Source organism: Coturnix japonica, chromosome 9 (assembly GCF_001577835.2).
Source record: "Coturnix japonica isolate 7356 chromosome 9, Coturnix japonica 2.1, whole genome shotgun sequence".
Taxonomy (NCBI): Eukaryota; Metazoa; Chordata; class Aves; order Galliformes; family Phasianidae; genus Coturnix; species Coturnix japonica.
In genome coordinates this window covers 355,589-370,046 of record NC_029524.1, presented here as the reverse complement: position 1 = coordinate 370,046, position 14,458 = coordinate 355,589, and the positions used below count along the sequence as shown (strand labels likewise).

The window sequence follows — 14,458 nt, the reverse complement described above, 5'->3', positions numbered from 1 at the left end:
ATGAGGGGTTGTCTTTTTTCTGTTCCACAGTTCTAAAGTACAATCATACTATGAGTTACAGAGAAATTTTCTATCTGATCTGACACACTTCAGGCTTATCACAGACAGTTCTTATTTAATTCCTAAATTCTCTGTTTCTGTATGAATTCACAGAGCCACCCAACCTCCCTCTAAGAAGTGAAGGCACCCACTGACAACATGCCTCAGCATCTGGAGATTCCCATGCAACACATGCAACAAATGTGGTCTGCAAATATGGAGAGAGGGAGTAACATGCTTTGCCCACTTGCTGCATCTTGAGGGTTATTATCCTCAGGTTATACAGATTGGTCACATTCAGATAACTTTATGTCAGACTCAGTACACAGTGCAAATTAACATTTTAAAGCCATTTAGCACCCACACAGCTCAGGCTTTTCCTCTGATGGGCTGTGCTGGTATAGGGAGCTCTGCTGGTGTGCAAAGCTCTTGAACAAAGAGACCTCAAGAAACTGCCTGGATGTGAAACCTTTGCACTCATCTTACATCTGAAACATCTGGTTTTGATCAGTTAGATCAGTACACAGAAATGCAAACATCATCTGGTTTAGAAGTTAAAAGATGGTTAAGATTTATAGGGAACCTCCTATCAGTGACTACTCTATAGGGAAGCGAACAGAGTGGGCTTCTCCATGCACTATAGGTGGGACTGCCACCCTGCGCAGCCACTGGCCCTTTATGGCTGCAGTTGACTAGTGGAAGATAAGGAATTCATTTGCATGCATACAGATGCAGCTTTAGAATGTGTGGGAGCATGCAGAGCAGTCTTTTACTTGTTTAGGTACCTCTTGGAAAAAAAATACAATTATTTATGGACATTATAAACCCATTCCAACATAAATCAAATGAACAGATCAAGGTATTGCCGTCAGCCCCTTCACTATAGTTTCTCTGGCTACTGGATTTGTTAGCACTTTCAAGAAGCAGGGAGGGCAGTCACTCCATAGTTGAGAAGGGCGCTAAGGAGAGGGGTGACACAGCTGAGCACACACACTGAGCAGCAGCACAAGTGAGGCAGGCTGTGGGTTGTTCCAAAGCTCTGCAGGCACACAGCCCCTCATGATACCCCATCCTCTGATAATCTGCTTGCTTCTGGTCGGGTGGCTGGGCAGGGATGGAGCCCTTCCTCCTGGTGAAAAGGCATAAGCCACAGAGCACAGAACAGAGCACAGCCCAACACATAAACCAAAAGGCCTGATGGGGAAAATCTTTCCCTAAACATTTCTGACATCTCAGGATATGAATTACTTTTTCTTATTTACACTGGAGAAGTGCCTGGAATAATCTGGGAAAAAAATCAGGGCTTCTGTCTCACACAGAGTCAATAGCATTGTTGAGAGGAAAGCTGAAGGCACTTTTTGCTTGTAATCAGCAACTTCTCCATGCAGATTGGTGGGGATCATATTTTGTTATGCATGAGTACCAAAAAAAAAAAAAAAAAAAAAGGAGCACAGAAGAGCACAGTCCTTTAAATAGAACCTCAAAATCCCAAAAAGCGTTTTGAAACAAATTTTTTCCCCTCTTGAAGTAGTCGCTGTAACTGCTCAGAAGATTCCCTGTGGGGAAATAAGCCTTCAGAACCTCCCTGTAAAAACTTCATTGCATTTAATTCTTCTTCAGAGATAACTATGATGTCAAGAAAGAGAAGACTGGAGCCATGGAGGTGTGCATACACCAAAAGATGCCCAGCAGTAGCCCTGCCCCCTGAAAACAAATACAGATAGGTATTTGCTCTCATAATTGTCTTTTGATAGCAGGGATTATATTCTGTCCTGAATCTGCCATCTCCTTCTGGAGCAAACTTGGCTGGATGAGTAGCATTTATTAGAAACAAACTTATCAGTGCTTTGACTGGACACCAATCTTTTCCTCTCTGGTAGTTCAAATATGCCTTTTTATCTGAGAGGACACAAAAACTCACACTGGCATTTGAAACAGTGTCATCAAACCTCAGAGATGAAGGGGATGATATGTCATTGCAGTAGCAGAATGCGATGTGCCCATTGCTAACTGCTGACAGATGTAACACTGCATGCTGTGCTGGGTCCCTTGCACAGTGCAGCACTGCAGGAGCAGATAGAGCTGAGGATGGAAGAGTCACAGGGCTGCAGTCACAGCTGGCAAGGCCCAGTGCTGCCTGCCCTGCATGCTGCTATTCCTGTTGCCATTTGACTGCACCTCCCCTGAAGAGGAGCTCTCTGCTTTTTCTCATTCTCAGACAACAGAAGCCCCAGAACATTGGTAGCAGTGTCTGAGCAAATGCCAAACAGTGAAGCAAATTCTAATGCACACTGTGCAATAAATGGATTTATAAAAATGATATGTCCAGTATCAGGACACATGGTCAGAGCCATAAAACGTGCAAAAGCTGCAAGCTTCCCTAAAAAAATCAGACTGAAGGCAAAACACAGCACTGCCCCAAAAGAAATGACCTCTCTTGCAAGCATATCCTCCTGCCAAATACTGAGACATGGAGAACGAGCCCTGCATACAGCCAGAGCTGTCTTGGACCAACAATTAAACACCGAAAGGCAAGTTTCTCCTCCAGCCTCTTTAGAGTATAATGTATTGAGACTCGGAATTTGGGGGCCTGGATATTGGGATCTGGGAATCAGCTGCTCTGCTTAACTATATGGTTAAACAGTACCATTAAAATAAAGTTTAAATGTTGATCTGGTGAACACTTCAAAAGAGACTACAGAGCCCTCTGGGTCTCCACAGTGTCTGCCAGTGACCTGAAGGCATTCCAACTCAGAGACTGCGGGAACAGAAGCATGCAGAGCTCCCGGGGTCACAGACACAGCCCAGCCAACCTTGGCTCCCCTGAGCCCCACTCCCAGCATCACGCCATTCAGGAGGTTGCAGAGACAACAGAATCACTTTGTAACTGATGGATGTCCATACGCTGCAGTGATGGGTCTGTATAGTTCTGCAAGCATGTCCTACATTTGGTCTGTGGGAAAGAGATTAATCCTGACCAACTGTCCCTGAAGGGTTTCTATGAACTAACGCAGGAAGTGCTCCTCTTCCTCTCCAAGAAAATAAGACAGAGAGCAAAGGAGGCACTGCTGAAGTTTTTAATCAATGCCCACCCAGTAAGTAAGAGCCATCTGACTGAATCCCGACTCAACTCTTTCATGTTAGCACTTGATCAACAGGCTGCTTTTCTCAGCTAATGGGACAACTTCTGTAATTCCACACGCAGAGAGATGCAAAGGGGGCTTCTTCAGTGCCTAAGAGAAAACTCGGTAGAGTTTCTAGCAATTTCATAAGCTTCCAGGATATGTGAAAAGTTTGATATATTGCAACTTCATTTTTTAAATTCTTGTTAGGCTCATTTTATGCAGGAAAATGTTGCTGCAGCATATTTAGTGTATACAAGTAGAGCTGCTTGCTGGGAAGTGTTATCTCTGGAATAATTACTGACTGAAAGTAAGCATGTGCCAATGCACCAGAAATCTCATGAATTTGATTATTTGTTGTAAAAGACATCAAAGAAGTGATAAACTTGAATAAATGAATGGAGGCGATAGAAAATTCCTCCAAAATTTATTTTTTAGAGACATGCTGAAAGAAACAAAAACAAATTAACGGTCACATCCACAATAAAATCAAACAGAATTCCACCACGTATTTCCAAATACTGTGGGAAACATTTCTTTACTGAAACTCTCTAAGAAACTTGATTTTATCTAAAGCACATTATTGAACAAAGCATATTTTAATAAAAATCCTTACTGCATCAAGCTCTTCAAGTCAATGCTTAAACTATTAACACTGAAGAGGTGCACTTCAATGCTTTCCCAAACAGAGATGATCTGCTGAATTTAGGGCATATTTCTAAGGCATCAGCTTCCACTAAGACAACTTGTGTGCTGACAATTGTCATAAAACTTGAGGGCCACCAGGAGTACCCCAAGGCTGTCCACCCATTGCTGCGTTGCAGGAGGTGCCTCCACACAGCTATCAGGACTCTGGAAAAGCCAAAGAAAAAAAGAAGGGAATTCAGAACTTGAAAGTTCTGCTTCTGCTACACCAAAATAAAAGGGATTTAACTGCTCTCCCATCAAAAGTTAGTGAGCTGGTGCCTGGTTTGTGTGTGGGAAGGATTAGAAGCACCAGATAGCTTGGAACATTGGACAACCAACTCTTGTTCCAAGACAGTTTTAAACATCCACTGGGTCCAGCTGAAAGACTCTTGCCAACTAGCTTTCAAGCATCCATTCTCATGGTGACTGAATGGCACGTGTACAGTGGCTTATGATGCCGCCACATCCACTGCAGTAGCAGCCTGTCTTGAGAGGCCTTGGCTCAGCATCTCCCTGCATTGGGCCCATACATTTTGAAGTGGGGCAAGCCAACAAAACATCTGTAACGGATCACCTCTCTTCTCTGGTCTCTAGTGACTTAGAAAATAGCAGGTCAGAGTTCAGTCACAAATCTGGCAGAAATGCAGTAGCTGACTCGGCCGGCTGCCTTGGGAAACTGCTCCCTTCTGAAAGCCCATGCCGTCAGTTTGAAGAGAATAAATGGTCTGGCACTGACTGTGCAGCTATTGCTCATTTTTATCATCACAACTACAGAGAAATACTTCAGCTGAGGAACACACTGGAAACAGCCACCAGAATTTCTGTAATGTCTCCTTGAATTAAAACACATCATTTTCCAGGTAAGAGCACAGCAATGTGGGTTACTGGCAGTGACTGCAGAAGCTTTCAGGTAAGTGAGAGCTCTCTGAAGTTGACAGCAGCATCGTCACACTGATGTTTAGTTTACATCTTGCTGTGGTAAAACATTTCCAAGAACAGTTTAGTTGCATAAGCAACTTTTTTCTTGATGTGGGATTCTACAGAGTGTGTTTTCCCCCCCATCATTCTGCATTACGAAGATGACAGCAGTATGATAAATGACAGCAGTATGATAAACAGTGTGGATTTGTATAATTCATCAGCAGTTTCAACAAACATTGTTTCAAACTTCTAATTCCTCCTTCTTAACTCCTGTGGCACATTCAATCTAATAACTCCTGACAGATGGAAATCTAAGACCAGCTTTTGGTTTACTAAGCTCTAATAAAGTCTCTCTGTATAACAATTTTATACAAATCCTAAAACAGATGCAAAGTATGTGATTTTAATAGTCTGAGGTCATGTTACTGTAGGTGAACAGCTTGCAGTTTACAGGATCTGCTGGCTGGCTTGTTTGTCAAATTATGTAATACTGGCTAATTTTGTTTTATATGTCTGAGTTAGACCATGTGAAGGTCAGCCTGGGGCTGGGGTGCAGTTGCAGTAGCAGTTAGCAATAGGGAGGGACAGATGAAAGCAGAATGTTTGCAGACATACAGTCTAAAACCTTGGGAACAGGGTTAAGGGAACAACTGAATGGAGAACGCAAACGCAGGTATAAGTGATGGCAGCACAGGATGGCAGAAGCCTGGAGAAAGGGAGATGTACTTACACACTCATACAGCAGCAGGAAGCACAGAAGAGCTGCCACAACAAGAAATTAGTGGCAGCAGCAAAAGAAAGAACTGAGAAAGAAAACCCTGGGAAAGAATGCAGGGCAGCACTGGGGTGAGAATAGGAGACCCAGAAGGACAAAGGTGGAGGGTGGCAAAAGGAAAAAGGGGGTACAGATGAGCCACCAACAACAGGGTGACTGTTGCTTCAGCAGTTTGATCCAGTTACAGGCATTCAGAGAACTTCCTTATGCACACAGCAATGGGCACGGGGCCAGGACAGACACACAAGGCCTGGCTTTGCCTACTTGCCAAATGTCCTGACTAGGAATGGTTCTTTGTAGTGGGGGGAGGACTCATGCCCACTGCCATGTGCATCCTCTGGGCTAGGCTTCCCCTTTTAGCCAAGTCAGCTCCTGAGATGTCGTGCAGCTGGGAGAAGTGCAGGTAATGGAATTTTGTTTACGTCCTACAAAAGAATTTTATTAATTTAAGCCAGTCTTTAAGACAACATGGACAGCACTACAGAGAATTGCACATCTAACGTGAGAATTTTTTTGCACACATACTCAAGTATACTCACATATACTTATAAAATCATGTTTATCTTGAGCAGCTGCAACCTAACAGACGCCCAAACCCTATCCACTTGTTGAGTACAACTCCTATACTTTGAGTTCACCAACTGTAGATACTTGTTACAGAATCCCTTCTTGCATTCAAAAAATCTTAATGCAATGAACACCCAGGCTGCCCATTTAAATCCAGACTGCTTACTTGAGGTAAGCTGCTCCCTACACATTTCTGCATTTATCAAACATGACTTAACTGGCAAAACAAAATGAAAATCTATTACCTTCAATTCTGAGTTGTGACTGTGGTAATGGCTTCATTATGAGTGAGATGATGAACACTGCCAACTGCAGGTTCCCCCTGAAGCAGCTACCAAACACAAGCCTGCACTGCTGCAGCTCTCTCCTCTCTATGTGTGGAGAACACCCCAGCTGCAGGGCAGGCTCCTATCTGGTGCTCCTGGAAGTGGAGTCTCTCCTGTGGCCTTGCCTGCAGCGTAGCTGTGGTAAATGAGAGTTTTTCTGCTTGTCCCTTCCCAGCCTGCACAGGAACCTGCTAGTTCCCCACTTTCCAGCCATACTGGGAGAATAAATACGGAGGGGGACTATTCTTTTATAGTTCTTTTATATTTTAGCAATAGCCAATGCAAGTATCTTCAGGATTATGAGGATTTATACCAGAATAGAACTGAACTCCTTGCTTTTTAAGAGTTTTTATTAGCTCCACTAAAAGAGGTCTGAAGAGGTACTGCCATGGATAAGAGATGTCGAAGTGTTTTGCTGTGTTATGTTTTGAAATCAGAGGGCTTCATTAGACTGTGACATGGCCCAGTGTACAAAGGATCAATGCCATCCCTCCAACTGCCCTCACCACGTTTAATCCTGGCCTGCCATAGACTCACACTGAGGTCAGGGCTGCACACTGATCTATGAGCAACTCACTCCTCTGGTCTCCAAAGAAGCCTGCAATGACTCAAAGCCAGCCCTCATCTCTAAATGTCCAGTGTGAGGTGCAATAATCATGCAGCATTCAGCTGCCTTGCATTCATTCCAATTGTGCTGAACTTTAATTAGTTAAAAATCCAAATATGAAGTTACCAATATATTCATCTGTAAATTAAAAACTGTTAGGAACAGCATGGACAAGTTATTTACTACCCATGAAGAGCTCAAGTCAGATTTTTAAGGCCAAGTCCTTAAAACCCTCGTCCTCAGAAGGCCAAGTCCTGGGCAAAAGATCAAGCTTACATTCTCTACAAATGGAGCAAAAAAGCCTCTTGCTACTCTGAAGAATAAATACGGGATTTATTCAGAGAATGCTGGGGGAGCTGTGGTAATGCCAGCAGGCCCCTTTAGTCAGCCTTGAGGAAGGTGCTGTGAGTTCAGGCCTGGCACGCTGAAGCTTTTAGTCCAGGACAGCAGATGAGGAAAACACAAAAAAGAAGGAAGCCACAAAAGAAACCTGAACCTCTGCAGTTAGGACTGACCTCGAGCAGAGCCGGCTGCTTTAGGTAAGTACAGCCTAGAAAAAAAATGGTCAAGACCATACAGTCTGCCCAGAAACACAGCAACAAATTCATTAAAACCACATCCCCTATTTGCAGTCCTATTGCTTTATATCACTCATCAGATAATGAGCTGCTTCTGCCCTGGAGCCACACTAACCTGGCACCGAACCTGGGTTCACATTCAAGTTCCCACCTCCAGATGCAATGACCCTTCCTTCCTTACAGCACAGCACTGTAGGTACCAGGGCAGTGTCAGTGGACTGGGCTCTGCATGACACTACTTAATATCTTAGAAATTACAAGACTTTCAGTACAGTGGTTCTTTTCTGTTAGATTTTACATATTACACTCTTATATATCTCTCGTATACAATGTATCTGTTACTCAAACTCACTTTATTCCACAACTCCATTCTTTCTATGACTGATATTTCAGGAATACATCATTTTCTCTAGAACCAGTTCCTCCAGCAATCTCTGTTCCAAGTTCACATTTGGGGTCAACATAAGCCTGAATTGTGCGTGTTTGTCAGGTGCACCCATAGACCGGGATTTCTTTCCTCAAAATTCCTAGTTCTGCTACTCTGTACCTTGGGAAGCCCATCACCTCACTCTCAGAGAAGATGAACATGACACGTTTCCCCGAGCATGCAGCTTTCTACAGGAAATCTCTTAAGTGGGGGAAAAAAAACAGCTTCTTTCAACAATGCAAAAGCAGCAAATGGCAAAGGATGTCCTTAGAAGACAGACTGAGGGAAACTCTGAGAATACATTGAGGAAGTCAGCAAGTACAAACTTGCAAGATTTTCGTTAGAGATAAATCGAAGAGACACTCAGATCTTGGTAAAAATTAAGCTGTCTTTATATTAATACATTCAGATGCTAAATTTGGAAATAAACTTCTGTGTTTACCTAAAGAAAATTAAGAATAACACTCCTACCATGTGCATTTCATGAATCTGAGCAATTTGAGCCAAACATCCCTGAATGGCCACTGAACATTAACTACACACTTGGCAGTGGTCCCCTGAACGTCCTGGTGAACACAGACCTTAAGATTTAGTCGATGTCTTCAGGTATTGTAAGATCAGCCTTCAGAATTTCATTTCCATTACACACCTCTTATCTACTTGGCAGTAGCAGAATTTGTTCCCATTAAACTTAATTTATGCTAATTAAGTGCTGCTCATTACCATTCTCTATCATTAGGCAGAACCTTTTTTTTTTTTTTCTGGGAAAAGTCATAATCAAGAGGCAACTTCATTTCAGTATTTTCCAATTTTAAATAGCATTTTGCAATAAAGTCCATTTATAGAGCGACTCTTTACAAATCATTTTCCAAATGCTCCATGTAGCACCAGCGGAAAACCTGGCTTGGAGCAAGAGGCAGCATGCAATGTGCATGCAGAGTGCACCAGAGCAACACAGGGAAGAGCCCATTTTAAATAGGTCCTGAGAAAGCAGCAGCAAGAGTTTGTCTGGGCCAGAGAGAAGGCAAGTGGCACATTAGTTCATTTTTGGTGCCCTTGAGGGTAAAATTCAACCTTACCATGAGTGAGTCAAAAATCCATTTAATCTCTACTCATTTAACAATTAGTACCTGTTACTTTAAAAGTGCTGGTCTCACAGCAGCAGAGTTGTCCCAACCCTTTTTCCGTGTAAGCCTGTAGTCATCTCAGTGATCCAAAGATTGCAGGAATGCAGCATTCCAATTCACTGTCCAGTCAATAAAGTAAAAAATGCCATTCCTGTTTTAGCAGATGGCAGCAGAAATGCAATACGAGGAGCAAGAACACTAATATAGAAATCTATATCTATTACAGTTTAAATCACATTGCAGTCCTGAAACGATAATAGCAATCCTTTAAAAGCTAATGCTGATCCTGCTTGTATTAGAAATTGGTTCAATGAGTTTTGGGTTTTAATTGTTATAAATGTAATTACCTTTTAACCGAGACTCTCCAAGCCCAAACTCTGTTCCCACAATGGAAAACAAACAAACTGGCTGAAAAAAAAAAGCCCCCAAAGGGAACAAAAAAAAAATAATCTAATCTCTTCCTTCCTCACTCTTAAAGCCAAGAACACGGGGAAGGGATTTTTACAAAGATGATGGCTGGGAATTCCCATGACACAGTAAGAGCAGACACATTATCCAGGCAGCTCTATCTACTATTGTGTGAGGCCATTTCTGGACAACCACACAATAGAAAAGAAGGAAGAAACTGAGCCTTTAGAAATCGCTGACAGAGTAAAGCCTTCTTCACTGGGTAAAATTGGCATTTATGCTACAGAATGGTCTTTTTGATATGTTTAAGAATAGCTACAAGCACAGCAGTGTTGGTAAACCTGGCCTTCCTCTGTTAACTGTCTTCGTTCAACCTGTGATTGGTACTGAAAGGAAGCTGCCTGGTGAATCATTTATATGATAAGAAGAGAAGAATTAACACGGGACAAACAGCAATCCTGACTAGGACTGAATAGGCAAACAGAGCAAGTCCTAGGCACGCAGGGAAAAAGTGCACGGGCTGACTAGAGCATCCTGGCACAGCATGACTTGACTATGGGCTTGGAATTAACTATACAGTTATGGGAACTAAAGTTCACATGCCAGCAGGTCTTTAATTACATTACTGTAATAATCTTTACAAAATCTTTATATACATTATTGCCTGTAATACTACATATATTGCTATACATCCTGAAATCTCTATCAACACCTGCTCCCACATGGTGTTTCCTTGAGCTCTCATTTACTCTCTACAGGGCACAGCAGATCTGGAGCTGAGCCTTGTTTCTTGTTTTCTCCCTGCTTTATCACATGGGTTGCTCCTGCCACAATCCTGAGAGCTTTTACCTTTCCTCTCACTGTTGTCAGTTTGTCTCTTTTCTAGCTTCCCCTTAGAGGTACATTAGGAAAACTCCTGTTTTTCTACTGCACTCTCAGTTCTTGGCAGACAGTTCCTAACAGAATTCACCTGGGTTACCCCAGTGCTACAGGCAGAGAAGAAAGGTGAAGAGAAAGGAAGAACAGGGACCAAATAAATAAATAAATAAATAAATCTGCATTTTTCATCCCTGGGAAAGGCAATAGGAGACATCCTCTGACTGCCCCACACCTCTCCAGCTGTCCACCCAGATGTTGTGAAGACATGGCAGGGCAGAGAAGCCCTTCACTTCAGACTGGCTGAAAGCTGGGCCCTCTCACAGCAGACGCCTTTCCAGACTTTCTTGGCCTCCATGAGGGTTTCCAAAGTTTTTGCATCCTCTTGATGACTTCTAGTCCCTTCCAACAAGCAGCGGGAGAGGTTACCACTAGTTTCCACTGCTCACAGCTTGGGGAAAGGAAACCCTGCATTTCCCTTCAGTTCTGCTCTGTGTTTTAAGAAATGCACCAATGCTGAGTGTTCTCCAGCACCTCCATGCAGGCTCCCAGTGCTGATGCCCAGTCCGTTGTTCCCAAAAGCCAAGGTCACTCTGGCACATTGGCTTCTGGACTGTAGATACAAAGCACAGGGCCTTCCCCTCTGACTGCCCTGCCTGGGTCTCATATGGGAGTATCATATGGGAGCAGCTGAGATCAGTGACTAAACTAACACAGTACAACTAAAACAAACAAAATCACTGATAGGTTACATACATCATTTAAATATAATAAACCTCTGCTGATTTATTATGTTATTAATTCTTGCAATATGTGAAAAGTTTAAATTAATCGTTTAGGTAGTGGTATAATAATACTAGGCTCAAATGACACCTCGCTGCAGTGCAGTTAGCCTGCAGAACTAATAAAAACTGATCATTAAGAGAACTGGATTTGGCTTTGTTTAGAATTACCATAGGATAAAGGGAAGCAAATTAATTACAAAGAGAAAAATGAGTAAAATAAATGAAATGGACAGATAATAGTGTATACAGTGCACATTCACTGAAGAATCAGAGAACATAAAGACTTTTAGTATGGTCAGCAATGAGGTGCAAAATACTCCACGTTAACAGGTTACTCACTGCTGTGCCAGAATATAAAACAACAGGACAAGGTGCAATGAGGGCTCACTTCCATCCTTTTGCACTTCCTTACCTTCTACTTAGTTTGGAAACACAAAAAAGAAACACACAAAACAATTATATGCATGAAAAATAAAACCACCGTGCTGGACTAAGGATCAGATTTCACCACTAGACGTAGATTCCACCACAACTGCTCCCATCTCATTTGTTCTGTGTGTACCATTTCACAGTCAAATCTGAATTTCTCTGTAAAGTATCAAATTCGTACTTGAAAAATTACCAGCTGTTTCTATAGTGAAACTGTCAAAATGTTTAATAGAAGATTAAACAACTGACTGCTTAAAAAACAAACAAACAGCAGTTCCTCCTGTTCAAATTATTCTCACTTTATGTCTACAGACAGAGAATAGTGCAATTTAGTCCTAATAGCTTTTACAAAGGATTTGTTTCTGGCTGGCTTGCACTATCTTCTCTTAGCCAAGTATTAGAAAGAGATGGTAGAAAACATTCTGTTTTGCTAAAGTAGCCTATCTGTTAACTACCTGCAGTGAACTGGCTCAAAAGTTCATCACCAAAATTTTGGACTTCAGTCTGTAATCTCTAGAGGTTCTATTTTACCATACATTACTTATTAGGTAATGGTTTCAATGATGTCTTCATAGCTCAAATTCAGAAGGAATGCTTGCACCATGAAATATTTACAGCACTAAGGAATTAGAGATGCGGTAAAGAGTTATTTTTCTTAAGTGCCTTGTATAGCAAGTAAATTAGAGCCAAGATTTCATTCAAGTTCTCTGCATTACCTTGCAGGAACACAGATTCTCCTGTCATTCACAGTCTACTCAGTGTAGGGAGAGCCACTTTCCTGAAATAGGTGGTGAAAATGTGTCTTCAACGGCTCAAAATGGAAATCAAGGGATTTCACGTGTGACTGTATGCTGATAATTCACTTGGCAATATTCTGGGGAGGTTCCACATGAAAATCAAACAGGCTGTACAGTCTCCTTATGGACAAACAGCTAGAATGAGCTCTACTTGTTTTTCGTATAAATAAGCCCTGTACATATGCCACAAATCAGCTTCAAAACACAGATGTAACTTGCTTGGTGCTGCACCTATGACAGAAGGACAAATGCCTCTTCCCCAAGGCAGCTAATTCTTCAACACTGGACAAAAGCTAAAATGTGGTGCTGGGGTCTGTGGAGGAACTGAAGCCCAGGACCACTTAAAAGCAGCACTACCACTGTCCCATGTACATGGGTAAGAGTGCTGCAGCATTACCAAAGAAGAAAAAAGCATTTTAACTGCACTTCTCCTGGCAAAACTGGTAAAATAAACAGGTCATTAAGGAAAGTCAAAACAAGCAGAGCTCAACATTTTAGTGAGAAAGCAATCCCATAACAATGTAATAAGTGCAACTCCTATTGTCAGTGCCACTGAACCCGTATCAATCACGCTGCAGAAGGTGAGTTACACAGCATGGCCATAAGGCTAGATCCTTAACCACATAAGGAAACTGGAAACAGTGGTAACTGTAAGCCCAAGGACAATGCATTTCAGAGCCTGTTTTCATAAAGTCCCTTAAAATATACACTGAAACTACTTTCTACATTTTTCTTTTATGCTCTAGCCCAACAGATAGCCTTGAAACCCACACCAACAAAGGACTTTACACTGGGACGCAGCTAAAGAAGTGACATCCCAAAAGGCCCAGATTAGTGTGGGCACTGCCCCACAGCAGGCTGGGAACAGAGAGGTGAACCAGGAGTGGTGGCGTCTCTAAACATTACTTCCACATCCCACACCTGAATATGCTTTCCTTCTTTGTTCAACTGGTTACAGAGGTCAGGGTCTCTTGGGTAAGGTTCAACAACAGAAATGGAGCCAGGAAGAAACTGAACAGCAGCTGACCCCAGGCTGGTTACAGGTAAAATATGTGAAACACATTTGATAATATTATATTGCTTAATATATGATTATCATATTTTGTTTCTACTTTCATATGTAACACACTTGAAAGAAAACACAACAGAGTAAGAGATGCTGTTGGTACAGTTATAGAGCAACTAAAGAAGAAACCAGAAATGAGAGAAAAAGCAAAGCGTACACTGAGTTCCAGTAAAGAATATCTCACTTCCTGTGATAATGGCAGATAAGATTTTCATAAAAAATAAATGTCTTGCTTTGATAATAATTATCTGAGGAGCATCCTTAGCAGCACAGTAGTGTCAGCTCTTAGATACTGAATTAGATTATCACAGCATCACAGTCTCGCGCGCGGGTTGGAAGGGACCTTAGAGATCATCGGAGTCCAGCCCCCGGGATTCGAGCCTCTGTGTAGCAGAGCGGCACTTCTACCACTTGCGCCACAGGGGGGATTCGAACTCTGGGCCCCAGTGTTGCAAGGCTGCGTCTTTAACCACTGCGCCACCGGGGCACACGAATGTGAATGTGTCTCTCTTATGTTGCAGACAACCTGCAAGACTGCAAATAATCTAGCTGACGAAGTTGTAAAGTAGATGAGTACAATTAACATTTGCTACTGCTTTTATAGGAAGTAGGTCCTGTCAACAAACAAAAAGCAAAGGAGACCCTCTGTTTTTTCTCCATAATAACAAGATCAATTATTTAACAGATAATGACCATTTCATTATAGGTTTTTACATTGAGTTGGATTCAATGCAGCAGAATATTCTGGTTAAAAAGAGATTAATAGAAAGTCAGCTAAAAAATTAAAATGTCAGCTTGCTGAAAGGAGAATCATTACAAGATGTTTTTAAAGGGGATTTGTAATAAATTGTTACAGATCTCCCTGTGTTTTTCAACACCTTTCATCCACGATTCAAACGCAAATCAATTTTTGCTGCTAAC

General features: G+C 42.1%; 1 protein-coding gene across 5 annotated transcripts in view; it reads right to left on the bottom strand.

Annotated features, from left to right (window-relative positions):
- LOC107317829 (glypican-5-like) overlaps window positions 1-14,458 on the bottom strand; it is a 319,637-nt gene that overhangs the window by 22,395 nt on the left and 282,784 nt on the right. The window contains exon 9 of one of the 5 annotated variants that reach the window (XM_015870949.2): window positions 3,572-4,013. The exons of the other annotated variants lie outside the window; for them this stretch is intronic. Coding sequence (XP_015726435.1) covers window positions 4,006-4,013 — 8 coding nt within the window. The 3' untranslated portion in view covers window positions 3,572-4,005. Of the gene's footprint in view, window positions 1-3,571; window positions 4,014-14,458 lie in introns of those variants that run through there. 5 annotated transcript variants of the gene reach the window in all.